General features: G+C 41.3%; 3 protein-coding genes across 6 annotated transcripts in view; all 3 read left to right on the plus strand.

The window, feature by feature from the left end:
- The window catches only part of LOC144646153 (uncharacterized), a 9,643-nt gene extending 720 nt beyond the window's left edge, over positions 1-8,923 (plus strand). The window contains exons 2-7 of the mRNA XM_078505692.1: positions 83-3,320; positions 3,595-3,857; positions 3,980-4,204; positions 4,371-4,594; positions 5,326-5,562; positions 6,372-8,923. Of these exons, the coding sequence (XP_078361818.1) occupies positions 83-3,320; positions 3,595-3,857; positions 3,980-4,204; positions 4,371-4,594; positions 5,326-5,562; positions 6,372-7,857 (5,673 nt within the window). The 3' untranslated portion in view covers positions 7,858-8,923. The remainder of the gene's footprint in view (positions 1-82; positions 3,321-3,594; positions 3,858-3,979; positions 4,205-4,370; positions 4,595-5,325; positions 5,563-6,371) is intronic.
- Positions 8,924-11,025: 2,102 nt separating this feature from the next.
- On the plus strand, positions 11,026-20,040 carry LOC144661949 (uncharacterized). 4 transcript variants are annotated; one of them, XR_013572370.1, is made up of 7 exons: positions 11,026-13,825; positions 14,392-14,657; positions 15,233-15,457; positions 16,057-16,274; positions 17,091-17,327; positions 17,943-18,787; positions 19,727-19,843. XR_013572370.1 is itself a non-coding variant. In XM_078522689.1 (7 exons), the coding sequence occupies exons 1-7, from the start codon at positions 11,416-11,418 to the stop codon at positions 19,788-19,790; spliced, it is 3,555 nt and encodes a 1,184-aa protein (XP_078378815.1). In that variant the 5' UTR covers positions 11,026-11,415; the 3' UTR covers positions 19,791-20,040. The 4 variants fall into 4 exon arrangements, 3 of the variants coding, with proteins under 3 accessions (XP_078378815.1, XP_078378802.1, XP_078378793.1); XM_078522689.1 differs by having other exon boundaries at positions 17,943-18,077; positions 19,727-20,040; XM_078522676.1 differs by having other exon boundaries at positions 14,395-14,657; positions 17,943-18,541; positions 19,727-20,031.
- A 451-nt stretch (positions 20,041-20,491) lies between these two features.
- LOC144661970 (protein mono-ADP-ribosyltransferase PARP12-like) lies at positions 20,492-23,860 on the plus strand. The gene is made up of 4 exons (XM_078522699.1): positions 20,492-20,716; positions 21,090-21,307; positions 21,628-21,864; positions 22,373-23,860. Exons 1-4 carry the CDS (start codon positions 20,543-20,545, stop codon positions 23,553-23,555), a joined length of 1,812 nt encoding a protein of 603 aa, XP_078378825.1. The 5' UTR covers positions 20,492-20,542; the 3' UTR covers positions 23,556-23,860.
- Positions 23,861-27,969: the final 4,109 nt, after the last annotated feature.

The following is a 27,969-nucleotide window of genomic DNA, read 5'->3' on the forward strand; positions in this document are numbered from 1 at the left end:
CGTAAAAGTTTGTCGTTTTCTGGGAAACCAACCTCGTTTCCGTGAAGTACGAAATTCTCTTTCCTCCCGGACAAAATATTAGTTGCGAAAGGGACAGAATTTTGCATTGGCGGACGATGTCTTGGTTGCGAAACTCTTCAATTATATTTGTGGTAGTGGCGGATTTGTCGAACTGACTGTTCTTTTGAAGCCGAAGTCGCCTTTAGGTAGCAGAAAAACGAAGCTTGAAGCCAAGGAGTGGTTGAAAACACAAGGACCCGAAGTTGGATTTGTCTGTGTTAAAGACCAAAATGACGAAATCATCGGTGTTCGAGTTGATTTGAGAAAGAAAATTTGTCACCAGTATGCAGTCAAAGGTTCTTGTAGACGAGCGCAAGGCAAGTGCAAATACTGGCATATTTGTCAAAGTTTCATCGAAGGAATTTGCGATGGAAAGTGTGGACTTTCTCATGACTTCCTCAGCGAAGATAACCAACGGATGGTGAAGGAACTTGGACTGGAAAAATATTCAAACGGGACTATAAGGAACATTGTGGCCTGGAGCCTACCGCAGGTTTGTCAGTTGTATTTGAGAAATGAATGTAAGTCTGATAAATGTCCCTATCTTCATGTTTGTTTACAAGTGGTACAAGGGTCGTCATGCAAGTGTATTCTATCGCACAACCTTTCTGATTCGCATAACATTAAGATTCTCAAGCAATACGACTTGGTACCACCGCATCAGATAATTAACGAAGATTTTGTGCGATGCAGTATCTTGGTTCTGAACGATCAGAAATGCATTGAAACAAGAAAGTGCCTTGGAGGCGGCAGAGCAGTTACTCAGGAAACAGCATCTGTGATGGTGAATGGGAAACAAGGTGCGAGTTCATTAGGCAACACACAGACTCCAGCTGTTCCTGAGAAGCCAGTTAGCAAACAAGAACCACCTGTGACTTTGAGTTCGGTGGCAAGCTCTGCTAAAAAGCGAGACAACAATGACCAAAAAGCAAAAGATTTGTTTGAATGCTTGTGCAAAGAATTCAACTGTTCGGCGCCCTTGGCCGTCCTAAAGAATCGGAAATATGTAAATGACCTTCAAGATGCTTCATTGTTTCTTGAGGAAAACAGTGGCAAATTTCTGTTCACCCGGAACGAAAACGGTAACATCAAAGATGTAACTGCATTTTGCCCCAAGCTTCGCTTGTGTTTTGACTTTGTGTTTCTTAGTGAATGCAAAAAAGAACATTGCTCTTCTTTCCACCTTTGTAGAAAGTTCGTAACTGGGTCTTGTAGCCGTGGAGAAAAATGCTCAAGAAGTCACAAATTTCGAAACAAGAGGGACCAGGAAACTGTTAAGAAACTTGATCTGGACTGGTTGACTAATGAACAGCTACGCAAACTGATGCTGTCATCGTCTCCCCAAGTTTGCATTAGTTACAACAAAGATAAATGCACCAACGACTCTACGTGCCCTCGAGTTCACATTTGTAAGGACTTTGTTGTGAATGCCTGCAAGAATGGAGATGCCTGCCGTTTTCAACACAAAGTGGCTTTTGATACTCATCACACAAAGTCGTTGCTTGAAAAGTATCGGTTAGGAAAGACCAGCCACAACAGTGTGCTGAAAACTATCTTAGTGTGTGAGGAAGACAGTGGTCCAAAGGTTCCAAAACCAGCTTCTATCAGTAGTTTACCTGCAAAAAATAACACAAGTAAAGAGTTAACAGCGTCTCGTAATATGGCATCTTCACAACGTAGAAGTATGGTGCAAGAACGACGGCCATCCGTTTCGAGTTCACGCAGTTCTGAGCAAGCCTATGAGAAATTAACTCCTTCCAAGAAGGCTGTCTTTGCCTGCATTAGTAAGGAGTACAACGGTTCCGTGCCCTTTGCAGTCATTTCGAAAAGAAAAGACTTGTTTGCAGAAGATTCTGAGAACATTGCAATGTGGTTTAGAAATAAGAAGGAGAGTTTTCGTCTTGTCGAAATGGCAGATGGAACCATCTTGGAAGTCAACGCGTTTTGTCGAAGAGCAGGGTTTTGCTACAACTACACTTCTTTCACTAGTTGTTCAAGAAAGGATTGTGAGTATTTTCACGTCTGCAGGGAATATATTGCGGGAGTTTGCAAATTCGGAGGCAGATGCAAATGGAACCACAGTTTTCAGTTTGACCGAGATCGTAAGTTCCTTTGCAAACTCGAGTTGGATGACCTGACAGAGGAAGAACTTTGCAAGGTTATACAGCTCTCGACGCCCCAAGTATGTCTGAATTATAATGATGGAGAATGCAAATACGATGAAAATTGCTCACTAGTACACATTTGCAAGGATTTTCTAAAGAAGAGGTGCCAGGATACGAAAGATTGCGGCCTGAAACACGAAGAAGCGTTGTTGACGCCACACACAAGCGCCATACTTAGGAACTATGGCCTCAACTGCACAGATGGGAACTTACATTTCGTACTTAATACGCTTCTTATTTGCAAAGAGACTGACAATGTGTTGAAACCAACGACTTTGAAGTCAAACGTGATAACGGCACCTGCTCAGGATTCGCCCAAACAGTCTTCACCAGGCCAAACAAAGCCTTCTGATCCCTGGAACAAAACAGTTTCCAGTCTGACTAGCTCAGCGACTGTCTGGACCCCTTGCTTTCCAACCGAGCAGAAAGTGTTTGAATGTTTGTGCAAAGGGTACGGCTCCTCAGCCTCTTTTTCAGAGATTGCTGAACGAGAAGATTTATTTCCACATGGTTCAAAAAGCGCTGAAGGTTGGTTCCGCAGAACGAAAGGTAGCTTTCTGATGACAGAAAATGACCAAGGGATGATCTCACAAGTCGATGCCTTCTCTGCAAGAGCACGTCTTTGCTTAGGTTACAATAAGAACGGAAAGTGCGACAAACACGACTGCACATACCTGCACATTTGCAGAGATTATATCACTGATTCCTGCAGCAGTGGAGTAACATGTCCACTGAATCACCAATTCCACAACGAGAGAGACAAAGCGTTGCTGACGAGGATCAAGCTTGATCAGTTTACAGACCTTCAACTCCGAAGGCTCGTTCTTTCGTCAACACCTCAGATTTGTGTTGAATACAACAATGACACTTGCAAGCGAGGCAAGTCTTGTACCAAGATTCATATCTGCTGTGGTTATCTAAGGAAATGTTGCAGTAGTCAATATGAGTGCGGCTTAGATCATGAAACAGCCATGGACACTGACCAAACGCAGAAAGTTCTTGAACGTCTTATGTTGAACAACGTCAGCAAACAGGACGTGCTGGAGATGATTCTTGACGACAAGCATAGTTTGTCAGGAAAAGACAAAACAGAATGTGAGTACCGTGTTTTATAACCCCTTCCTTGAGAACTGGGTGCACTGATTCCTAAGCTCATCTGAGTACTTTTGTAAACATTTGGTTTAGTTTTACAGTGGGTTTCATATATTAAATAGCAACGGGCTGTACCGATAACCCATTGACATTTTAATTTAATTAATTTCAATTCGAATGTAGTATGAAGTTAAGTTTTATTAAGAAAAGTTTATAGATTGTTCTGTAGATCGGTATAAGTGCACTGTTCTCAACTTTCATGTTTTTCTATTAACAGGCCACATTCATCAGGACAAGCCAAAAGCATCCATTTGCTCACATTTCCTTATTGGCAAATGCAACAAAGGTAAAAGATGCTTAAACCATCACTGTTCTATGCCTTACCATTGGCAATACAAAGTTGCCATTTTTGATGAATGGAAAAGCTTCAGTGAGAAGGACAACTTGACATTAGAGAAGTTGTACTGTGATGTGAATGCCGAGACTCGATCGAAGTTCAAGCCAGCCCAATCCCTTGACGTTTCTCATCTTGAAAGGCAAGTTTATACTGGTTCTGTAGACAGGGGCATTCCAGCTATATGGAATACGAATTCAACTGAACAGTCAGTTCAGATATTCTAAGCGTGAAATAACGCCTTTTCCTTGTTATAATTTTCAGGGAGGGAAGTCTGCCTCGTGACCAAAAATATGAAATTGATGTCGACCTGGACAACATGAACATCACTTTTCAGAAGCCAAATGGTGGTGGTGTTTCATTTCTGGGCAAATTAAGGCGTCTGTCCACCGTGGCTTACGTCAAGAACCCATGTGACTACGTGTTTACCAACTGGAAATGGTATTGGAAAGATAATGGCAAAGTATGGCGTATGTATGACAAAGACTACTCGGTAAGCTCGTGTTTATATATTCCGCCTCATGTGAGTAGTGGGATGGTGTAATGAATACTAATGCCCATAGAAAATAAAGTATGTTTTGGCAGCAAAAGTGAAAGTAGCCTTTGACTGTGGTTCTAAGTTTATTAACAATTAGTAACACAGGGACTTTCTTCCACAGGGAAGAGGCCTACAAGAACTGCTAGAGCAAGCCTTTCTAGACATGTTAGACCGGGGCATTACAAGAGCCAGATACAAGTTTACAACCTCAGAGCATGCGTACAACTTGTTCTTTGATTCCACAAGAGAGATGTACCAAGTCAACTTGAAATTTGGAACCAAGAGACAAGTGAAAAGAAGACCCGAAAAACATGTATCCAATGAAGATATGGACGATGTGAAGTGGTAAGGGTAATACAAGATTTCGTTATTGATTCAGCTTCATCAAACCGTTAGGGAATGGGAACTCCTTGATTAGTACATGTGCATGTCAAAACATTAACAAACAAATGAAATCGCAGTTAACCCTCGGACGTACAAGGCAGCGGGGGGGGGGGGGAGGAGGAGGGGGGCGGTGGATGCCAACCCCCCCCCCCCCCTTAAGGTTTTTTGCGAAATTTTAAAAAAGAGGATTTACTCTACAATGCTCAAAAACTTTCAGGAGCTGTTCATTCATCCCTTGCGGAAATTTTGATATGTCAATCATGTGTCCATGAAATTTGACGTTGCCATGGCAACGTCATAATTACAAGCAGGTCAGGTTTTTTAAAACAGAATTGTACGATTTGTTTATTTTTACATTCCATAAGTATTCTGGCTTGATTTTGCATCAATTTCCGGTATTTTCTGACTTTCTAAGGAAATGGTGAAATCCAAGATGGCGGATCCAAGATGGCGGCTCTTGTGACGTCACATGAAGTCACAGCCAACAAAAAAGAAATCAAATTGTAGAGTAAGCTACGGGTTTTTTACTCAGTGCAAAATAATTTCGCTGCGCATAAATGTAACGAAAACTCCGGGGAGGGGTTCCACCCCCTTTCTACGATGGTGGGGGTATGAATTTGCTTGTACGTCCTGGGGTTAATATAAAAGAGGATACGTAGAATGACTCACAACAGCTCCTTTTGTTTTTTAAGGGATTATGGCGATTGTTCAGTCAGAAGGGAAATAGAGAAAAGAACCGCAAACCCATGTATTCCAAGCCATTGGTCCTCAATGCGACCCAGCGCACAATATACACGCGTTAGGTTAGACGCATCTTCAGCTGAATTTAAAGATGTGGGGCAATTGTTCCGAAAGACAATGAATGACCAGGCGAAGATCAAAAGTATTGAGCGTGTGCAGAACCCATTCATGTGGGAGAAGTACTGCAGGTAACAATAACCAGTCGTTAAAATAAATGAATTAGAGCTAAACATGCACGATAAGAACAAACATGAAAAGATCGAGATAAGAGCAGACATACATGGTATTCTTGTACTTAAAATATGCCATCATTTCCACACACGATTAGAAGGAGTAAAACCTGATTAATTCACTTTTATATATCACTTTGAATGCAAGTCTGTGCAGGTAGAACGTGCTTCAGTTAACTTGGTGTGAGAGACGGAAGGTTCTTCCGCTGACGAATATTTACAGTCGTCGCATCACATTAGTGGCGCGCTTTGCTTCACGAGACTTTTACAGTAGGAGAATTAAAAATATTAAAAGTTCAACTGAGGCCTTGTACTACTGTCTTTCTATAAAATGATGTTAAAATAGTTTGAAATCCAAGCTCTCGCCGATCTACGGCATCATCAGGGAGTAGGAGAATTGTATACATGACCGTCAACTTTGTGCGAAGCACTAGGGCTTAATTGATTAGGGCTTTGGATTCCAGAGAGATCTGTACGGGTTCGGAGGAATATTACCATTTCCTCCGGTTAGTGCTTATCTCGGTCCAGCAGTATAAATGGATGCCCACGAACTGTTAGGGAAACCCAACGAAATGCTGAGGGTAACCTGCGATGGACTAGCATCCCATCCAGGGGTAGTAGGAACACTCCTAGCTGATTCATGCTACAGAAACTGGGATAAGCACTGGCGGTTAAAGCTATTTTGACACTAGTCAGTAGAATTTGCCTTAACATCGACTTGACACAAGCAAAAGAACTGACTTTTGAATTTATTTTTATTTTTCAAGGAAAAAAGAGAATATGATGGCTGCCGCTCAGCGTAATCAGCAGCAAGTTAATGAGAAGAGATTGTTTCACGGAACCAGTCCAGGAACCGTGGAAGCCATCTGTAAGCAAAACTTTGACTGGCGTTTACACGGAAAGAACGCGACCAGGTTTGGTGAAGGAAGCTACTTTGCAGTCAATGCCTCTTACAGCCACGCCTATGCGACGAGAAACGACGTCGACTTGTCTCAATTCATGTTCATGGCCAAAGTCCTTGTTGGTTCTTATACTAAAGGCCAACCCAGCTATCGAAGGCCACCACAGAAGGATCCTTCAAATCCCGCAAGTGATCTGTACGACTCGTGCGTGGATAACCAATCAAATCCAACAATCTATGTCGTCTTTGATACTGATCAGTTCTACCCAGAGTACATCATAAAGTATGTATTCCAAACAAATGATTATTCTAATAGCTCACCACAACCGAAACCAATGCCCTTGCCGACGCCTGCAAGCTCTCAAACGCACCTCCCCAGAAGATCGAGTAAACTACATGCTACAGTGCCCAACCCAAGCAGATCTGCTGTTAAAAGTGGTAATTCGTCAACTACGTCTGGTTTGGGTCTCACTAGTGGGAACCAACCAAGAAGCTCAAGTAATGTTGGCACAGGGCCCAATGCAGGTGGGTCTGCTACTGGTAGCTCTACAGTGTCACAAACAACTCCTGCTTCTCATGTCTTACCGCCACAACCGATAAATGCCCCCTTGCCGAAGCCTGGAAGCTCTCAAACGTATCCGCACGGAGTTCTGAAGCACCAGACGAGTACTTCAAATAATCTTGGCAAAGCGTCCACGCCGAGAGCTTCTTCTGCACAAAGTGGTTATTCTGCCTCTGCTGCCTCCATTTCTGGATTGACTAGTGCACACCCGACAAGACGTTCTCTTGGTACAGCGTCCACACCGAGCGGAACTACTGCACTAAGAAGCTCAAGTAATGTTGGCGCAGGGCCCAATGCAGGCGGGTCTGCTGCTGGTAGTGGTAGCTCTACGGTGTCCCAAACAACTTCTGCTTCTCATGCCTTATCACAACCGAGAACTGCCCCCTTGCCGAAGCCTGGAAGCTCTCAAACGTATCCGCACGGAATTCTGCAGCACCAGACGAGTACCTCAAGTAATCTTGGCATAGCGTCCACACCAAGAGCTACTGCCGCACAAAGTGGTTATTCTGCCTCTGCTGCCTCTAGTTCTGGGTGGACTAGTGCAAACCCAACAACAAGCTCTCTTGGTAGAGCGTCCAATCCAAGCGTATCTGTTGCACGAAGTGAATATTCCTCAAATGTGTTTAGGTCGGGACAGAGTACTTACAATACAAGTGGATTATATACTCGTCATGACACGCCGATTACAAGTCCATATTCTTCAACAAGTAGTCATGGTTTGCATACAGCAGTTACTGGTACAAACAAAAATCATGCGAAAAAGAAAAAGAAGGAATGCGTGATATCGTGACTGTTGGAGATTAAACAAAAGCTGAACTACAAACCCTGAACAAAAACGATTAAAGTTTTTCATACAAGGCCTTTAGTGCCTGTAAGTTTTTTTTGCTATAGTCAATGTATACACAGATAATGGGGTAAACAGAAGCTTTGATTTGACGATTGAAATCAGTGTAGTTTAATAGTTTTCGCGTAGACAAAATCAGAGGTTTGAAAGGTTTTATTTATGTGTAGCTGATCAGTTAACTTAACAAATGTATCTACTATATATCTTTCATGCTGAAGAAAACGAAATGGAGTTCGTATATATAATCCTGAGATAGACAAATTAATTCCTACAACGGGGTTCCGGGTGAAGTTTTGGAGATATTATAATCGTCTCGCGCTCATCGATGTCGAACAGAAAACTTCCATAGTGATGCCGCACACTACAGAGAGCCGTTGCTCCGTTAGTGCTACGTCAGTATATGGGATTTTTTTTGCGTCAAACGTAGTCGTATCTCTCCCAATACGACTTAGCCCCGCATACGAATTCGCTACCATGCGAAACCACATTGAATTTAATATCCGTTACAAATTTGCATTTGTTCTCTCTTTGCATTTTTTATAACCTTAGATGTATCTTTTTGCTTGTTGTCGTTCATATTTTTTGTATGAATTCGGATCAACACTTCATCCTAAAACTAATAGCTAAAGGTCGAATAAGGTCAGGTTATATTCTCTCTATTGGTAGCCATCATTTTTGCTCATGCTGACAGCGCAAGGTGTGTCCTTTCAGTTCGTCAAGTTTTTGTCGCAATTAAGATAATAAAATGGAAACAGGATAGTCGTAGTTACATGTATTCGGTACAGACCTAATAACAGCAGACAAGGCGGTTAGATGAGGAGCGTGCAAGCAAGATAAAAATTTGTCAATTAATTCACGAGAATTTAACATTAATTGTAAGATAACTGCAGTACGCCCTCCAACTTTTACTAACGAGCTGTAAGTCCGAGTAAGCAAATGTTTCTCTTCGCGGACTCATTTCGTTATGTTTCTGCCCTCTTATTAATAAAAATTTGACAATAAACGCGTGAACCTTTTCACAGTTATATATCGTTTTATTTTATTGAATAATTTGTTTGCTTGAAGAATTGTAAAACGCTAACCTATGCATTCGGGTGTGTTAAAAAGTCAAGACTACGTGAGGTCTTAAGTGGGTCCATATAAGTTCAAAACCTCTTTGTATGAGTTGATTGAAATGACTGGCTCAAACGAAAACAGAAAGGGTCCCAAATGGATCCGGTCCTGGACCGGACCGGACTAGCTCTGTTTTCACAGGAACTTTCGTTTTATGAGCTTCTGTTAATACGGGACCGGTACACAACCGGATAAAGCTTAGCCCGTTTCAGGCGTTCGGTTAGTTGGGGTACACCGCAAAAAATGGGTTTAGCGGGAAGAACAGCGGGTGGAAAAATTGGCAGGGGATGCCGTTTTTTGCGGTGCCGCCCCCCCCCCCCCCAACCGAACGCCTGGAACCTGGGAACAGGCCAGATCAAAGTGAGCAAATGAACTGTACGGCATGTTTCTACCAGTTACTTATGCACGGGATACACAAAGCGACCACGGACTCGATCCGTTTGGGACCAATTATAGACCAGATATGCGGTACGGGTAGCAGGTCTCGTGTGCGAATGACCTATTTGGTCTAATGTTTGGACTGGATCCATTTGCAATCAGCTAAGTCTGAAGAACATGGCCTGTGTTTGTTACCGACAAAGGGAAAATTAAGGATCTCGGGGAAACAAAATTGACTGTTCCTCTTGGGTCAGTCATCAAGTGATTATTCATGCAGAAGAGAGTTTTGCAAAAGACATACAGCATCGTCCAATAGAGAACGGCGTTCATGTTGCGGGTTATAACAAAACGGTGATTTAGGCATATAGTTTGTTGTTAGTGTAAAAATCGATGAAGTGGCCTGCAATCTTAGACAAAATTTTGGCGCAATTAATTGTTTTTTTTTTCTCACTCGATACTAGAAAATATTCAGTAATTCCCACTCTCCACATCTACAATGTTGCGTGCAATAATAATGCCTCCAATTGCTGCCTACTTTTGCTTACAAACTGAAACACACTGCGCAAGGAAATCCGGCGCATTGTACTATCCAACATTGTAAGAGATAGGGGTTGGTGTGCCAACGAGTTTTGTCAGTGATTGTAGGTTTTGTGGGTAAATTGTAAAAAGCATATTTTAAGGATGTTTTGCACCAAGTGACTACTGTCTCACGAAAGAAGTGGACAGGTTTGCCTCTTTCAATATTTTAGAATGAAGGACAACAATGAGGCCATTTTGCTCTAGCTCAGGCGGAATGTAATAGGGCGTTTGCCCTTAGTTTTAATTCATGTTTCCCGGTAAGTAGTAAAGATGGCAATGAATGCCCTGCTTAACTAAGTAAGTATTCAGAAGGAATTTTGGAAGGGAAACAAACATCGTTGAAGAGGACGTTGGAGTTGTTTCGACTAAAATGTGTTGAGATTGTTATTTACATGTGAAGGATGTCACAGAAAAAATTAAAAACTTATCTTACATCTGTTTAGATAGTTGTGAAAGTGATTCTCTATTTGAAAAGTCACTAGGAAAAGATCTGACGCAAAGTGGATTCCATCTTACCATTTCCTTCAGTGACAATTTTCAATAACAAGAGCCTTGAATGGTAAATTAGAAGTAATTTGGCTTTCTAAATAGCATAGTTTTGAATTGAGAAGCACTGATGCCAAAGGAAGAACTGAAGTCGAACTGAAGGCCTCCCAGGGGTCCATGTTTCCTTGTTCCCAGCAAAATTTTCCTTGTGTTCCTGGTGTTCTCTTAAAGTATTTCTTCGATTTTTGTGTTTCCTGTTCCCTAAAATATGCTCTTGTTCCCGTGTTCCCAGTTTTATTTTCCTGCAGTGTTTCTCACGTGATAGCCTGCGTCGCAGACGAACTAAATCCCGCTATTCGCTGGACTTACCGGGATTTAGTTCGTCTGCAACGCAGGCTATCATGTGACTGCTCGGCTTACTGGTCATAATCCGTGAAACCTGAGTCTGGCATAATTCCGTGACGTCCGAAATGGCTTCTAAACATCTAAAAATTTATGAAATACCGGTAAAGTTATAAAAAACCTCTATCTCTCTTTACAAATCTGTGACCGCTAGACTACAATTCGTGACGGCCGCCGTAATCCGTGACGCCTGAGCCTGCCAAAAATCCTTGATGGCCAAAATGACTCCTTGACATATAAAAATGTATGAAATACCGGAAAAGTTATAGAAAAATCCTCTGCATCTCTTTTAAGAGATAAAAAAAATCTCTCTCCACGTGACGGGTACGCGACAAACACGTGACCTACCGCGTGACAGGCCCGTGACAGTCAAAAACGACGTGTCCGTGACGACCGGCACCGCATTCTCGTCCCGATAGTCCACGATCCTTCTGGTCTGCGCCAGGGCGTGGGTGCTTGATCGTGACCGTCACGGGTTTATAACCAGCTTCCGGCTTGCTGGCTCGCATGCGTCACTGACTGGCAGGTTGAACGCTGATTTACGCTATGGCGGATGATGTTTTGGTCGCGAAACTCTTTAAATATATTTGCGTAAGTGGCGGTTTTGTCGATTTGGGTCTTCTTTTAAACCCGTCGTCGCCTTTATGTAGCAAAAAAACGAAGCTAGAAGCCAAGGAGTGGTTGAAAACCCAAGGACCTGAAGTTGGTTTTGTCTGCGTTAAAGACCGTAACGACGAAATCACTGGCGTTCGAATTGATTTGAAAAAGAAAATTTGTCACCAGTATGCTGTCAAAGGTTCTTGTGGACGTGCGCAAGGCAAGTGCAAATACTGGCATATTTGTAAGAGTCACATTGAAGGAATTTGCGATGGAAAGTGTGGTCTTTCGCATAACTTCCTTAGCGACGATAACCAACGGATGGTGAAAGAACTGGGGCTGGAAAAACATTCGAACGAGACTCTAAGGAACATTGTGGCGTGGAGCCTTCCACAGGTTTGTCAGTTGTATTTGAGGAATCAACAGTGTAAGTGTGATAAATGTCCCTATCTTCATATTTGTTCACAAGCGGTCCAAGGCTCGTTATGTAAATGCATTCTATCGCACAAACTCTCTGACTCGCATAACGTCAGGATTCTCAAGCAATACGACTTGATACCACCGCATCAGGTTATGTATATAAATTTTATTCAATGCAGTATCTTGGTTCTGAACGATCAGAAATGCATTGAAACAAAAAAGTGCGTAGTAAACTGCACCGCTGGTGTAGCCATGCATGAAGCAACAACTGCTATTGTGAATAATGAAAAGCAAGATACTGGCTGCTCATTATGCAACACAGTTGTTATCACGAAACCCGGAAGCAAACAAGACCCGCCTGCAACTTTGAGTTTAATGGCAAGCTCTGCCAAGAAGCAAGACAATGGCCTAAAAGGAAAAGGTTTGTTTGAATGCTTGTGTAAAGAATTCAACTGTTCAGCGCCTTTGGTCGTCCTGAAAAATTCGAAATATGTTAATGAAGATGCCTCATTGTTTCTTGAGGAAAACAATGACAAATTTTTGTTCACCCGCGACGAAAATGATAACATCCAAAACATTGTTGCATTTTGTCCAAAGCTTCGCTTATGTTTTGACTTTTTGTTTCTTAACGAATGTAAGAAGGAACACTGTCCTTCTTTCCACCTTTGTAGAGATTTCATCACAGGATCTTGCAGTCATGGAGAGACATGCTCAAGTAGTCACAGTTTTCGTAACAAGAGGGACCAAGAAACTGTTTCGAAACTTGATTTGGACTGGCTAACAAATGAACAACTTCGTCAACTGATGCTGTCATCCACTCCCCAAGTTTGCATTAATTACAACCAAGGGACATGTATCAATGACTCTACGTGCTGTCGAATTCATATTTGCAAGGACTTTGTCTTGAATGCTTGCCAGAGTGGTAATGCCTGCTGTTTTCAACACAAAGAGGCTTTCGATACTCATCACACAAGGTCGTTGCTTGAGAAGTTTCAGATGGGAAAAATAAGCCACACCAATGTTCTAAAAACAATTTTAGTGTGCGAAGAGCAAGACCGTGTTCTATGCAGTAGCAAAATCACGCAAATTCAAAGCGAAGCTTCTCTTCTTATGGGAATGCTAGATGTTCAGGATTCGCCCATTTCTTTGCAGTCTTCACAGCAAACAAAGCCATCTTATCCTTGGAATTACGATAACAAAACTGACGATGAAACATTTTCGAGTCAGACTAGCTCGGCAAGTGTGACCAGTTGTTCTCCACCAGAGTGGGAAGTGTTTGAATGTTTGTGCAAAGAATACGGCTCCTCAGCTTCCATTTCAGAGATTGCTGAGCACAAAGGTTTGTTCCCCCATGGACTGAAAAACGCTGAACTGTGGTTTCGCAAAGTGAAAGGCAGCTTTTTGATCACAGAAGACACCCAGGGGAAGATCAGGCAGGTCCATGCTTTTTCTGCTCAAGCACGCCTTTGTTTGGATTACAGTAATAATGGAAAGTGCGATAATCAGGACTGTAAATATCTGCATGTTTGCCGAGATTTTATCACTGATTCCTGCAGCAGTGGAGTAACCTGTCCACTGAATCACCAATTCCACAACCAGAGAGACAAAGCTTTGCTGTCGAGGAGTAAGCTTGATCAGTTTACAGATCTTCAACTCCAAATGCTGGTGCTTTCGTCGACACCTCGGATTTGTGTCAAGTACAACAATGGCGTCTGCAAGCGAGGCGATTCCTGCACCAAGATTCACATGTGCTGTGGTTATCTAAGGAAGTGTTGCAGTGGTGAATATGAGTGTGGCTTAAATCATGAAACGGCCATGGACACTGAGCAAACCCAGGCAGTTTTGAAGCGTCTTTTGTTGGACAATGTTGACAAACATGACTTATTGAAGATGATTCTTGATGACAAAGACAGTTTGTCAGGCAAAGACAAAACAAAATGTGAGTAATACGTTTCATTTTGACGTAAAGTATATGGAATAATTCATATATGCGAATGCGATGTAAAGACGTTAAGAGATGTATAGTGAAGAAATGATCCTCGCAGTGAATTGCAATTTAAGAAATTGCAAAGAAAGAAACCAGAAAAATTTTTGGCTTCAACGGGAATCGAACCCGTGACCTCCGCGATACCGGTTCGATGCTCTACCAACAGAGCTATAAGCCACACATTGGAAGCGAGGTCAACTGTGAGTTGATATTTTCATATGTTCATATGTTTCATTTTATACCCCTTCTTCTAAGCTGAGTTTGGTACATGCATAACGGATACTAAAAACTTAAATGAAAGCTGCAATCCTTCTGCTTTGTCTAATTTGGTGTCCTAACATACCCATTTTCTTGAAAATAAAGCCCCCCCACCCCCCCCCCCCCCTCGACCAATCCCACTGACGAGGAGGAGATTGACATTGTCGTATTTATACACGTTTTATAATTTTTATTGTAAAATAAAAAGACCAAGAAAAGCAAGCAAAAAGTTAATCCCTGAATGATCTTCGTTTCTTCAGCAGGCCACAGTCATCCGGACAAGCCAAGTGCATGCATCTGCTCACAATACCTTATTGACAGATGTTACAAAGGATTAAGATGCGAAAACCATCACTGTTCTTTGCCTTACCACTGGCAATACAAGGTTTCCATTTTCGATGAATGGAAAAGCTTCAATGAGATCGACAACTTGACACTAGAGAAGTTGTACTGTGATGTAAATGTGGAGACACAAGTGAATTTCAAACCAGCCCAATCCCTCGACGTTTCGTTTCTTGAAAGGCAAGTTGATACTTCCAAAGAGGTACTTTAGCTAGGAAAGGTCTTCAAGTCACTACTGTATCGTCTGTCCCGTTTCAATTGGAACTCTCCAATTATCACGATTTTTCCGAAACAAAACTTTTACCACTCCTACATGTTTTAGTAGCGGTTTTTCACCAACAGTTTCAGTTTTATTTATTGACAATGTTGTTTTGTATATAAACATTAGGCTTTATTTTGACGTGAAAATAAACAGTCATATATGTCGAAGTACGTTGCCTTATCCGAGAAGCGATCAGTTTTCCGAGAGAAACAGATAATTTCAAAGTTAAAATATTCTCATAATGCTGTTAATTTGCTCAAAATGTTCAGTTCCATTGAAAGCTAAGCGCGCGAACATAAAATCGCAAAGTTCGAAAACTGGGGAATGTCACTCGAGTGATATCACATGATTAATTCCTAAGTTTTGGCTGCATCACAGTCGCGCACGTGCGCAAAAAATTATTCGATGGATTATAAATACGAATAAACGAAAGGATTTCTTTAGACTTTCAGAAATGTGTGAAATGATGTTGTTGCTTCGTTATGATTTTCAGGGAGGAAAGTCCTTCTCGTCACCAGGGATATGACATTATGATTGACCTGGATAATATGACCATCACATTCCAAGAGCCAAAAAGTGGTGGAGTTGTCTTGGTTGGCCAGTTAAGGCGTCTGTCCACCGTGTCTTACGCCACTAATCCATGTGACTCCGTATTCACTAACTGGAAATGGTATTGGAAAGATAATGACAACATCTGGCAAATGTATGACAAAGACTTCTGGGTAAGCTGGTATTTATGAACTGTAAAATTCCGATGATTATTTATACCGCCCCTGAAAACAAAAAGTGCCGAAAATAAGCTTCACTCCGTCCCATCACTCCGTCCGTCCCCCACAAATAACCTACCAGTTAATAATAAGCCCCGCCAACCACACGAACATAATTTCATTTGGGCTTATACTTTGATTTATTTTTAAAGGAGAGATTTAACGATTTCAAGTATTATCTCCCTATATTACATATTGTTTGTGTTTTTGTTTATATTTAGGGTATCCTTGCATACTTTAAATGTAATTTTAATGATTGCAGAACTTTTTTTACCTTGTTCTTGGTATCATTTATTTTAGTCAGATCTACCATTCGATATTCTTGCGTGCATCTAAAATAATTGAAAAGCAACATCCCTTCCAGATGTTAACTCGTTACAATATACATATCTTTGAAATGCATCATTTATCCCCCCTTCCCACCGGAAATATTTCCTCCACCCCTCCCCCTAGGGCTTGGTAAAGGATTTTACGGTATCCTGCTTTATGTATAGCCTTTCGTTGTGGTAGGTGATAAGATTAACTTTTAGTAACACTATATTTTTTCTTTATAGGATAGAGACCTACAAGAACTGATAGAGCAAGCCTTTCTAGATATGTTAGAGCAGGGCAAAGAAAGAGCCACACACAAGTTTACAACCTCAGAGCATGGGTACAACTTGTTCTTTTATTCAACAAGAGAGATGTACCAAGTCAACCTGAAAACTGGAACCAAGAGCCAGGTGAAAAGAAGACCAGAAAAACCTGTATCCAGGGAAGATATGGACAAGTGGTATGGATTAAATATAAGATTTTGATTGTTGCTTTTAGCGATCGCCCTGATCAGTTCACGCGTTCGTTCAACGTAAAGGGCCGTTTACGCAGGCGATTATATGCGCATTTTTCGATGGAATTTTTGATATTTCTGTCAAATTGCAATTTCAAATCGCCCTTTTAAAATAGTACCGATTTCAGTACAATTTTCTGGCCCTTATTTATTATGGAAACACGGGAATTTTGAAAAAGTGGTTTCGCTGCTGAGCAGGTGCAAACAGGGAAACGGCATCAATGCTGTTCTCTTGACATCCTTGAAAGCTGCCATTTGCTTCTTATGTCGTTTATAATTCTTTAAGGTTATCTTGTAACAGTAAATCGTAAATTTCTCCGCGTTTTGAGCATATGTTCCTGCGATATCACGGAGAGAAATCCGAAACTAGGTTTCACATGCAAATTGAGCGTGTTAGACATGTCAAAGTATATATTGTGGGCTTTCATAACTTCTTGTTGACCACAAATAACATCAGATTACGTGTTTGGTGTTTTCAATCTCAGAAAACTATTCTTCGAATGTACAAATGGGTCAGGTGGGTGGATGTCACCCCTTCAAGGATATTTTGTTTGTAATTTTGAAAACATATGACGTCATATAACATGAAAGACAAAAAAGTCATCTTGTAGAGTAAGCTTAAAGCTTTTACTAAGTGCAAAATAATTTTGCTGTGCGAGGAGTCCGAGAACGAAAATGACGGAAAACATGGCAGCATTGGTCTTATCGGTAGAAAAACGCGAAAAATACTGGTAAGTGACTCGTTAGTGTTTTCTTTAATAGGGCTCGTGATGATTTGGCAGTCAAGAAAAGAATGGAAGAAAGAGCTTTGAAGTCTAACAATACAAGTCATTGGTCATTAATGCCGACCAATACGCAATATACACGCGTTAGATTAGACGCATCTTCAGCTGAATTTAACGATGTGGAGCAGTTGCTCAGAAAAACGATGAATCATCTGGCGGTGATTGAAAGCATTGAGCGCGTGCAGAACCCGTTGTTGTGGGAGAAGTACTGCAGGTAATATTGACTATTCGTTAACTTGTGGTATCTATGCATTATTAAAGCATGGAAAATTAAAATATATCCCTCAGTTTTTTTTTTTCAGCGTAAGTCACAATCGATCTGACCAAAATCCTGCACGCTGTGGCACGGTGGCCTAACGAGCGGTCCGGGTTCGAGCTCTGGCCTGGGTCACTGCATTATGTTCTTGGGCAATACACTTCACTCGATATCACTGTTCCTCTGTCCGCCAGGTGTATAAATAGGCCCTTTGCAACTAACGGTACAAAATAACACTTTGCTGGAGGGCAAGCTACGCGCTGAGACATCCAATACAAACCGACTTAAATCAGCCATACTTGGCCCTCCACTATTCTGAATGTCCTACATTGTAGCTTGCCCTCCAGCAAGGAGGACTTTGTACCGCGTGAACATAAGCTGCAAAAGGCCCATTGGTCTTGTCAAATTTAGTGCTTGGTTAAGCCTGATCCCATTAAGAGAGCAGTAAAAAAACCCTCATAGTCGCCAAATGCTATACGGAAACCAGGATAAGCTCCTAATAGGCTACTAGGCCCAAACGGACACTATCTTTTTAATGGTATACGGTATTGCAATTTCTTTTTCTTTTTAAAGGAATAAAGAAACTATGATAGCAGTAGCGGCGCTTAATCAGCACCAGGTTAACGAGAAGAGTTTATTTCATGGAACTAGTCCTAGAAGCGTGGAGGCCATTTGTGCGAACAACTTTGACCCAAGTTTACACAGAAGGTACAAATTTGGCAAAGGGACCTACTTTGCAGTAAATGCCTCTTACAGCCACTACTATGCAAGTAGAGATATCGATTTGTCTCAGTTCATATTCCTGGCCAAAGTTCTTGTTGGTTCCTATACTAAAGGCCGCTCTAGTTATCGAAGACCACCACAAAAGCAGCCTTCGAATCCTGAGAGCGATCGTTACGACTCATGCGTGGATCACAATGTAAATCCAACCATCTTTGTCGTCTTTGATAACAATCGATTCTACCCTGAGTACGTCATCAAGTATAGATCAATGGGTCATCCGACTGTAGCTTCTTACAGCTCAAGTCCCTCAAAACCACGATTACCACCTTCACCACTCAGAAGACCAAGTCACCGTCATGCTCTCAAAGCGTCCAGTCCAGTTGGATCTGCTACGAGTAGCGTAAATCATCGTGGGGAAGTGTCCACGCCAAGCGGAAATTCTGCAAAAAGTATTTATTCAGTCTTAATTGTGTCTTAAATTAATGAAGGATCAAAATTAAGAACTAGAAAAGCCCACATCCTGTTAACTTTTCAAATTTACGCCAGGATTGAATGGACAACCGGTTCTGTTACAGATTGTACTTGGCAACCTTTTGGCAACTTTTGTCGTTTGGCGCAACTTTTTATAGAAAAGCCACCTAGAGGACGATTCTACGCCCAAAGCTTACTTCGGAGAATTGTTTGTTTCTCGGATAGTAAGTAACTGATAGAGAGTACCCCTATTCAGATCTAGGAAACAACGTTAAATCCTCCATTTTCGAGCAAATTTTGAGCATTTTCGGAAGATTATTTTACCATTGTCGTAGTAAAATCTGTTTTTAAGCTACCGGTTATAATAAAAGTATACTTAGGGCACAACTTCCAGAAATCATTTTGAAAAATATCTTCCTCCTTTGTTGTAATTTGTTTATGATTAATAGACCCTCAAAACCTCGAATAATGACCATATTCTGTAGAGAAACCATAGTAAGTGTCTCTCAATATTATCAAAATAAATTTAAGATACATTTGATACAAGATACACTTTATTCGAAGTGCACTCTTCCAGTTGACTCATGCCTTAAAATTGAATCCTCCCAATTTTTTTTATATTTCCGTGATCATACATTGCTCTCTTTTGTTACTGCATGCTCCCTCCAAACAAAGTTTAGCTTATTACGGAACTCTGGCCAAGAACTTTACCCGTTTTTTGCTTTTGTTTTTCTTTTCAACGTTTTTTTTATAGAACCTTTTTATTTTGCATATGTTGCCAGGTTACGTTGCTGTGTCAAACGACACCATTGAAATGATTTTTTAATCTTTGTAGTGAGAAAAGCAAACAAATATATATTCACTTTCCAATGTTCTTGCTTGCCTTATCAGGGAAGCAGGGATGGCGCAGTGGTGAGAGCGCTCGCCTCCCATGTGACCCGGGTTCGATTCCGGCCCGGTGCCATATGTGGGTTGAGTTTGTTGTTGGTTCTCGTCCTTGCTCCGAGGGTTTTTCACCGGGTTCTCCGGTTTTCCTACCTCCACAAAAACCAACACTTCTAAATTCTAATTCGATCGGGAATCCGAGGGCCACAGGTTTGCCAGTCGCATGACTGTTACGTGCTACCCTCGTAAAATAAAGACGATTTTATTTATTTTAACAGGCCACATTCACCAGGACAAACCAGAAGCATTTATCTGCTCACAATTCCTTATTGGCAAATGTGACAATGGCTTGGGATGCGAAAACCATCACTGTTCGTTGCCTTACCACTGGCAATACAAAGGTTTCCATATTCGATGAATGGAAAAGCTTCAGTGAGAAGGACAACTTGGCACTAGAAACGTTGTACTGTGATGTGAATGTGGAGACACAAGTGAATTTCAAACCAACGCAATCCCTCGACGTTTCTTTTCTTGAAAGGCAAGTTAATGCTTGTGCTTTTTAGCCAGAAAATAAAAAGTAATTAAGTCACTTCATAATCTTGGGAGGTGGGTGGAAGGCGCAGTGGCCTAATGGTTATTGTGCTGAACAGCTGATCAAGCTGTCCGGGTTCGAGCCCTGGCCAGAGCACTGCATCGTGTTCTCGAGGAAGATACTTCATTCGTGCCTTTCTCCACCCAGTTGTATAAATGGGTTACTGCTGGGGGTAACCCTGAGATGCAGAAGCATCCCATCGGTGGTGGGGGAGGGAGAAATACTCCTAGTTCCTTCTTGCTACTGAAACCGGGATAAGCTCCGGCCTGATGGGCCACAAGGTTCTAAGCGACTACCTTATTAACTTCTGTTCCATATTATAACTGCTAGAAGTAAACGTCATATCAGTGGCATTCCCCTGTAGTTTCATACGACTGAAGGATTTCTTGAGACAGTCAGTATTTCTAAACGTATGAAATAATGCCGTTTCTTTGCTATGATTTGCAGGAAAACAAGTCTTCCCCGTGACGAGGAAAATGAAGTTGTTATCGACCTGGACAATATGACCATCACATTTCATAAGCCAAGGGGTGGTGGTGTTGTCTTAGTAGGGCTATTGAGGCGTCTGTCCACTCAGTCTTACATCACACGCCCATGTGACCCTGTGTGCACAAAATGGAAATGGTATTGGAAAGATAATGGCAACGTCTGGCGCTTGTATGACAAAGACTTCTTGGTAAGCTGGCGTGTATTTATATGCGTATAATTTTTTGTTTTTTTTGTTTGGTAAAATTCCTTTTGATAACCGCCCCTGGAAATAACCTCTGAAGTATAACTTTAGCCAGTGTATTCTACACAGTTTTCTACACAGTTTTTTACATCTGGTTTCGTGCATCCCTTTCGAATATAAACTGAAAGATTTTTGAAATGCAAAATCATTTTTCTTCTCTCCGCCGACATTATTGTTTCCACCCCCTCCGCATCTCCCAGGGCTTGGTCTTGGACTTTACGGTATCCCGCTTTATGCCATTATCCAGAACTTTTATTTGAGCCTTTGGTTGTGGTTACATTAAAGTTTAGCTTTTAGTGACACTGGAATTTTTCCATAGGAGAGAGACCTACAAGAACAGCTAGAGCAAGCCTTTCTAGAAATGTTAGAGCAGGGTAGAGCAAGAGCCACATGCAAGTTTACTGTCTCTGAGAATGAGTTTAACTTGTTTTTGTGGTCAACAAGAGAGATGTACCAAGTCAACGTGAAAACTGGAACGAAGAGACAAGTGAAAAGAAGACCCGTAAAGCCTCTATCTAGTAAGAAACTGGGCACGAGGTATGGATGATAGTTTATAAGATTTCATTTTTGATTTAGCTTCGTCAAACCGTAAAAGAATGAGAACGCCTTGTTAAAATAATATTTCACCGTTTATTTCACAATTACCTTGATCTGTTCACGAGTACGTTCAACTTAAAGCACCATTAACATAGGCTTTCGCTGCAAACTTTTCGGTGGAATCAGTTTCCTCGCGATACAAGGTGTAATTGTAATTTCCCTTGCAAACTTATTTATACTTATTTCCTTTATGCAAATTATTACCTTGAAATAAATGAAGACCCATCCTCGTTTAAGTGACTCTATATTTTCTTTAAAAGGGTTCTTGGTGATCCTGTAGTCAAGAGAAAAACAGAAGAAAGTTGTTCGAAGTCGTTTGTTTCAAGCCCCTGGTCCTCAATGCCGCCCAACGCGCAGTATACAAGCGTTAGATTAGACACATCTTCAGCTGAATTTCAAGACGTGGAGGAGTTGTTCAGAAAGACGATGAACCACGGGGCAGTAATCGAAAGTATTGCACGTGTGCAGAACCCGTTGTTGTGGGAGAAGTACTGCAGGTAACAATAACTATTCTTGAAATTGTGTTGATGTATTTACACGTCCATCGTAGGATATGTACCCCAGTAAGGGATTAGTCGTTGGTTTCAACATGCATGTAAGGTAGTAACGAAACGAAACGAGCGCGAAACGAGTGAAGAGTCCTTTAATCCTTCCTGATCGCATTAAAGATTTAAAAACGCCAGAGAAACTCTTGAAGTACTTCTCTCCTCAAAGGTGTACAAATTGGTACTGATTAATTTTATGCCGGGGGTAGTAGCCCTGCGATGGACTAAGCTTTAAGGGATATTTTTTTATTTTTTTTTCCGACGCTTTATCATGCTACGAAAATGAGGATAAGCACCCTCCTGATGGGCCATAAGGTGCCTCGAACGCAGACTTTACTAGTTTTACTTCGAGGAAGAGTAGATAGTCTTTAGTGGTGTGGCCAACTTAGGGCCCGAATGCAGAATTTGCGCGTCGCATACAAAAAATATACAATCTTACAATTTCTTTTTCGTTTTTAAGGAATAAAGAAAATATGATGGCTGTAGCTCTGCTAAATCAGCAGCAAGTTAATGAGAAGAGACTATTTCACGGAACAAGTCCAGAAAACTTGGCGTTCATCTGTAAAAACAACTTTGACCCAGGTTTACACAGAAACAAGGTGGAGTTTGGCGAAGGAGCCTCCTTCGCAGTCAATGCTTCTGATGGCCACCGCCACGCAACGAGGCAATTCGATTTGACGCGATTCATGTTTCTGGCCAAAGTTCTTGTTGGTTCCTATACTGTGGGTCACCCCAGCTATCGAAGACCACCACCAAAGCAGATTTCAAGTCCCAAAAGCGATCTGTACGACTCGTGTGTGGACAATCAATCAAGTCCATCCATCTTTGTTGTCTTTGATGCCGATCACTTCTACCCTGAGTACATCATCAAGTATGCATCAGTGTGTCATACGACTCCAGCTTCTATTGTCAACCCGTTGTTTTCTCCAGCCTCACCGCTGAGATTATCGCCGCCCTTAACGCTCAGGAGATCACTTAGTTTCCCGGCCTTAACAGCGTCCAGTCCATCTGGATCTGCTTCGAGAAGGCCAATTTATCGTAGTACAGCATCCAACCCGGGCGGAATTACTGAACAAAGTATTTATGGAGCCTCACCTGTGTTTAATTCTGATCTTGCTAGTGCAAACCCGACAGCAGACCTAGATAATCTCGATACAGCATCCACCTCGAGCAAAACCGATACACTAAGCAATTTTTCAACATTCACTGTGTCTAATTCAGAGCTAGCTAGTGGAAACCCGACAGAAAACTCAAATAGTTTCGGTGCAGCATCAACATCCATCGGAGCTGTTGTACAAAGTAGAAGCTCAGCCTCCACTTTGTCTAATTCAGAGTTTTGTAGTTCAAACCCACCAGGAAGCTCAAATAATTCTGATACAGCTTCCACACCGAGCAGAACTGCTGCACAAAGTATTTATGCAGCCTTGCTTGTGTCTAACTCAAAGCTAACTAGTGCAAACCCATCAGGAGGCTCAAATAATCCTGATATAGCGTCCACACCGACCGGAGCTGCTGCACAAAGTAGCTATTTAGCCACACCTGTATCTGATTCAGAGCTTACTAATGGAAACGCGACAAAAAGCTTAAAACAACTTGATTCAGCATCCACAACGATCGGAACTGCTACACAAAGAAGTAATTAAACCTGCAGTGTGTCTAATTCAGAGGTTACTAATTAAAACCCGACAGGAGGCGCAAATAATCTTCCCTTAACATTTACACCTAGCGGAGCGCCTGCACAAAGTAGTTATTCAGCCTCACATGTGTCAGAGTTAACGAGGGCAAACCTGACAGGAAGCTCAAATAAGCCTCACGTGTCGAAATCAGAGCTTACGAGTGCAAACCGGACAGGAAGCTCAAATAAATTTTGGCAAATGTTGGATGTATATGACAAAACCATAGCTTTATTAATGACAAAAATGTCTAATGAGATTAATGTTGAGATCTGTTGGGCAAACAGTTTTTTAAAAATTGGGACCCTTTATTTTTTTTTTTCTATCCGTACCTTCTTTTGTGTTTGCTGTGTTATTGAAAAGCTCTTTCATTTTTTCAATGTTAATTTTTTATATTTCCCTCAATTTGATAGCCATGTTCTTATGTTTTAATTTGGCTAAAATCCGTGACACACTTCCTTTAAATGTGTTTATTGAGCTCAGGCTAAAGTGCTTATGATCCAAGTGGGTCGTTTATTCGTCAAATCAACGGCCACCAATCCATATTCAAATCGTCATGTTGTGGGTTTAGACACCAACCCATGCAAAAGTTTACGACAAGAAAGAAAAAAAAGACGTACTACGTGATATGGTGACTGTTGCAGGTTAAAAAAATAGTAAAACTGCACGCACAGTACTACAGCAGTAAAATACATACTGTGATGTTAAGAATAAACCACTTTAGAAATTCAATATTCTGTTGTAATGAAGATATTAAAAGGAGGAATGTTTTATTTATAATAGTCTCTTGGTGCGCCGTATGAAGTAAGGCAGTTGATATTTCTGATGATATTTTTAAGACCGATCACCATTTTAGACCCCGTCCACAAGTAGTACCGGCCCTGTATCCGTTTTTAATTTTTTCTCTTTTCGTGAGCGGGCGGTATTCTACAAATCCTGCGATCTGATTGGTTCCGGGAGCGGGCGGTTACGGCGGTATTCTCCCATCCGGCCCGCTCAAAGCGGTAATCGTCGAGTGTACTTTCCGCGCGAAATCATTTTGCAGCGTTGTACGAACGAACACATGAAAGATTTGCTCTGCAAAATCGAAATAGCGGCTCATGTTGTAAATGTGAAAGACAGAATAGAAGTGGAATTAAAGGCCTCGAAGTTCTTCTAAAGGCGAGTATTTATTTCTTTATCGACAAAATCAAGTTCTAGTTTCATAGTTTGTCGAGTTTGTGGTTGTTTGTGCATTTCGCAATCATTTGCAGGCCATTACGATAAGCTGCGCCGGTTTTAAACTTTAATTTTGAGTAAAAACTGTCTTTTTATCGGCAATTTTTTTGTCAGAACAATACACTAGTTTCCATCATTCAAGAAAATGAGATTCGTTAATTAAAAACAGCCAAAATAATTCTCGCAATATTGTGCCGTACGTCCAAACTACGCATTTCATTCAGTTTCACTTTCGCACTGTTTATCACGAAGAAATTAAGCTGGGAATCAACGCAGAGCTTATTAATTCGATCGTTAAATACAAGTGTGTATAGCTATACCGAAACTGCCTTTCAGTCAGGTAGTATTTTTTAGTCAGAGAAATTCTCGAACTTAATGTCCTGGCTGCGAACAGAGTTCTTTATCAAAAAATTCATCGGGAAGCCGGAATCGACGTTTAGTTTTGTCAATGATAATGCTTTAATTGGCTCGATTTTACATTTATGATATATTTACTACTTCAATTTCTTTAATTGAATCTCTTCAGTGTAAATTTAATATGCTGAACCTTTCTGTGAATACGGTTCATTTAAGCGAAGCGAATATTTATTTATTCAGTTTATCGAACTAAATAACAAACAGCATTTTACACTCTTGCTAACCCGTCGATCGACTCAACATTGAAATGGCGCGCGGTATACTAACAAAGATTTCGTGACAATCTTTCTAGGTTTCTTTTTTAAACAAATAAAGTAGGAAAAAATCAAAATGTTATTCACCAGCCTAGGTCGGTCCGTATTGGGGAAAACTGTGCCTGCGGCCTCGGGCGGTATCCAAGACCTCGGGCACAGTTTTTCCCAATACGGACCTCCCGGCTGGTGAATAACATATATTTATTTTAAAACGGAATTTTGTTTTTCCGTTAAAAAATTCGTGTCCACACGAGTCGTTCACAAATCATTTTCGCGGCTCAAACGTATCCGTTTCTGTTTGAAAGTGTTAAAAGTGGCCTTTTTTATAAGGATTACCCTTGAATCATTCTAAAAGTTGCCTTCTCTTCCCCTTAAATAAATGTTTTGTCTTAAATAATAAAGATGGTAAATTTTAAGCTCGGTAATAAATAATAAAGATAAGATGTTCTACATGACACGAGCATGGGACAAAGAAAAATTCTGAGTCCCCGACGGGAATCGAACCCATGGCCTCCCAGAATACCGGTTGGGCGCTCTAACCAACTGAGCTACGAGAGACTCGTTGTGAGCTGGGCCATTTTACTAGGTTGATATGTGACACGCGTCCTGCATACTGCTAGGATCAGCAATGTCGAATTCATCAAGTTTTGTAGTAAATAATAAAGATGGTAAATTTTAAGCTCGGTAATAAATAATAAAGATAAGATTTTCTACATGACACGAGCATGGGACAAAGAAAAATTCTGAGTCCCCGACGGGAATCGAATCCATGGCCTCCCAGAATACCGGTTGGGCGCTCTAACCAACTGAGCTACGAGAGACTCGTTGTGAGCTGGGCCATTTTACTAGGTTGATATGTGACACGCGTCCTGCATACTGCTAGGATCAGCAATGTCGAATTCATCAAGTTTTGTAGTAAATAATAAAGATGGTAAATTTTTTTCACATATCAACCTAGTAAAATGGCCCAGCTCACAACGAGTCTCTCGTAGCTCAGTTGGTTAGAGCGCCCAACCGGTATTCTGGGAGGCCATGGGTTCGATTCCCGTCGGGGACTCAGAATTTTTCTTTGTCCCATGCTCGTGTCATGTAGAACATCTTATCTTTATTATTTATTACCGAGCTTAAAATTTACCATCTTTATTATTTACTACAAAACTTGATGAATTCGACATTGCTGATCCTAGCAGTATGCAGGACGCGTGTCACATATCAACCTAGTAAAATGGCCCAGCTCACAACGAGTCTCTCGTAGCTCAGTTGGTTAGAGCGCCCAACCGGTATTCTGGGAGGCCATGGGTTCGATTCCCGTCGGGGACTCAGAATTTTTTCTTTGTCCCATGCTCGTGTCATGTAGAACATCTTATCTTTATTATTTATTACCGAGCTTAAAATTTACCATCTTTATTATTTACTACAAAACTTGATGAATTCGACATTGCTGATCCTAGCAGTATGCAGGACGCGTGTCACATATCAACCTAGTAAAATGGCCCAGCTCACAACGAGTCTCTCGTAGCTCAGTTGGTTAGAGCGCCCAACCGGTATTCTGGGAGGCCATGGGTTCGATTCCCGTCGGGGACTCAGAATTTTTTCTTTGTCCCATGCTCGTGTCATGTAGAACATCTCATCTTTATTATTTATTACCGAGCTTAAAATTTACCATCTTTATTATTTACTACAAAACTTGATGAATTCGACATTGCTGATCCTAGCAGTATGCAGGACGCGTGTCACATATCAACCTAGTAAAATGGCCCAGCTCACAACGAGTCTCTCGTAGCTCAGTTGGTTAGAGCGCCCAACCGGTATTCTGGGAGGCCATGGGTTCGATTCCCGTCGGGGACTCAGAATTTTTCTTTGTCCCATGCTCGTGTCATGTAAAACATCTTATCTTTATTAATGTTTTGTCTTATTAGCAAGATCTTTTGCATTACTAGTGTAACTTTGAACATCCTTTGTTGGCTCGTTTAACGCTTCGGTATTCAAAACTGATGGTAAACAAGCCCTACTAAAGTCGTATTCTGGTATCCTGATTTTTGTTAAAATCGTTTTATTTTCATAGGTAACAGAAACCATCGTTATTTCTCCCATACCTATCCTAATACTTCGAAGGTTACGCAGCGGTGACTGCGCTCACACTTCGAGCTTGGGCTACCTGTGGAATAACAAGCTCGAACATTTACCTTAAAAAATAGTAAATTAAGATATGCTATAAGTTTTAAAAGGCAAGTTGGCAGTGAGAAATCTTTTTCTGGTGCAAAATCAGATAATGCAACGTCATCGTTTTTTAAAAAAGTACCATTTTTCGCTTAATAATAGTTGAAAACTGTGTAGCGTCTTTTATGCTAAAAATAATTGTTAATGTTCCAAAATGACGCTAAATGGCAGTATAAAACTGCTCCGACGTTTCGGCAATACTGCCTTCTTCAGGGTGGCACGAAGAAGAAGGCAGTATTGCCGAAACGTCGGAGCAGTTTTATACTGCCATTTAG

Source organism: Oculina patagonica, chromosome 1, assembly GCF_052425735.1.
Source record: "Oculina patagonica isolate OP01 chromosome 1, crgOcupat, whole genome shotgun sequence".
NCBI classification, from domain to species: Eukaryota; Metazoa; Cnidaria; class Anthozoa; order Scleractinia; family Oculinidae; genus Oculina; species Oculina patagonica.

Excerpts from the sequence above, each read along its gene's own strand:
- LOC144661949 (XM_078522667.1), top strand. The coding sequence starts at position 11,416 with ATGGCGGATGATGTTTTGGTCGCGAAACTCTTTAAATATATTTGCGTA. Across the intron at positions 13,826-14,391 it reads AGGCAAAGACAAAACAAAAT|CAGGCCACAGTCATCCGGAC; the intron begins GTGAGTAATACG and ends TCGTTTCTTCAG. Across the intron at positions 16,275-17,090 it reads AGGGAAGATATGGACAAGTG|GGCTCGTGATGATTTGGCAG; the intron begins GTATGGATTAAA and ends TTTCTTTAATAG.
- LOC144661970 (XM_078522699.1), top strand. The coding sequence starts at position 20,543 with ATGACCATCACATTTCATAAGCCAAGGGGTGGTGGTGTTGTCTTAGTA. Across the intron at positions 21,308-21,627 it reads AGTAAGAAACTGGGCACGAG|GGTTCTTGGTGATCCTGTAG; the intron begins GTATGGATGATA and ends TTTCTTTAAAAG. Across the intron at positions 21,865-22,372 it reads TTGTGGGAGAAGTACTGCAG|GAATAAAGAAAATATGATGG; the intron begins GTAACAATAACT and ends TTCGTTTTTAAG.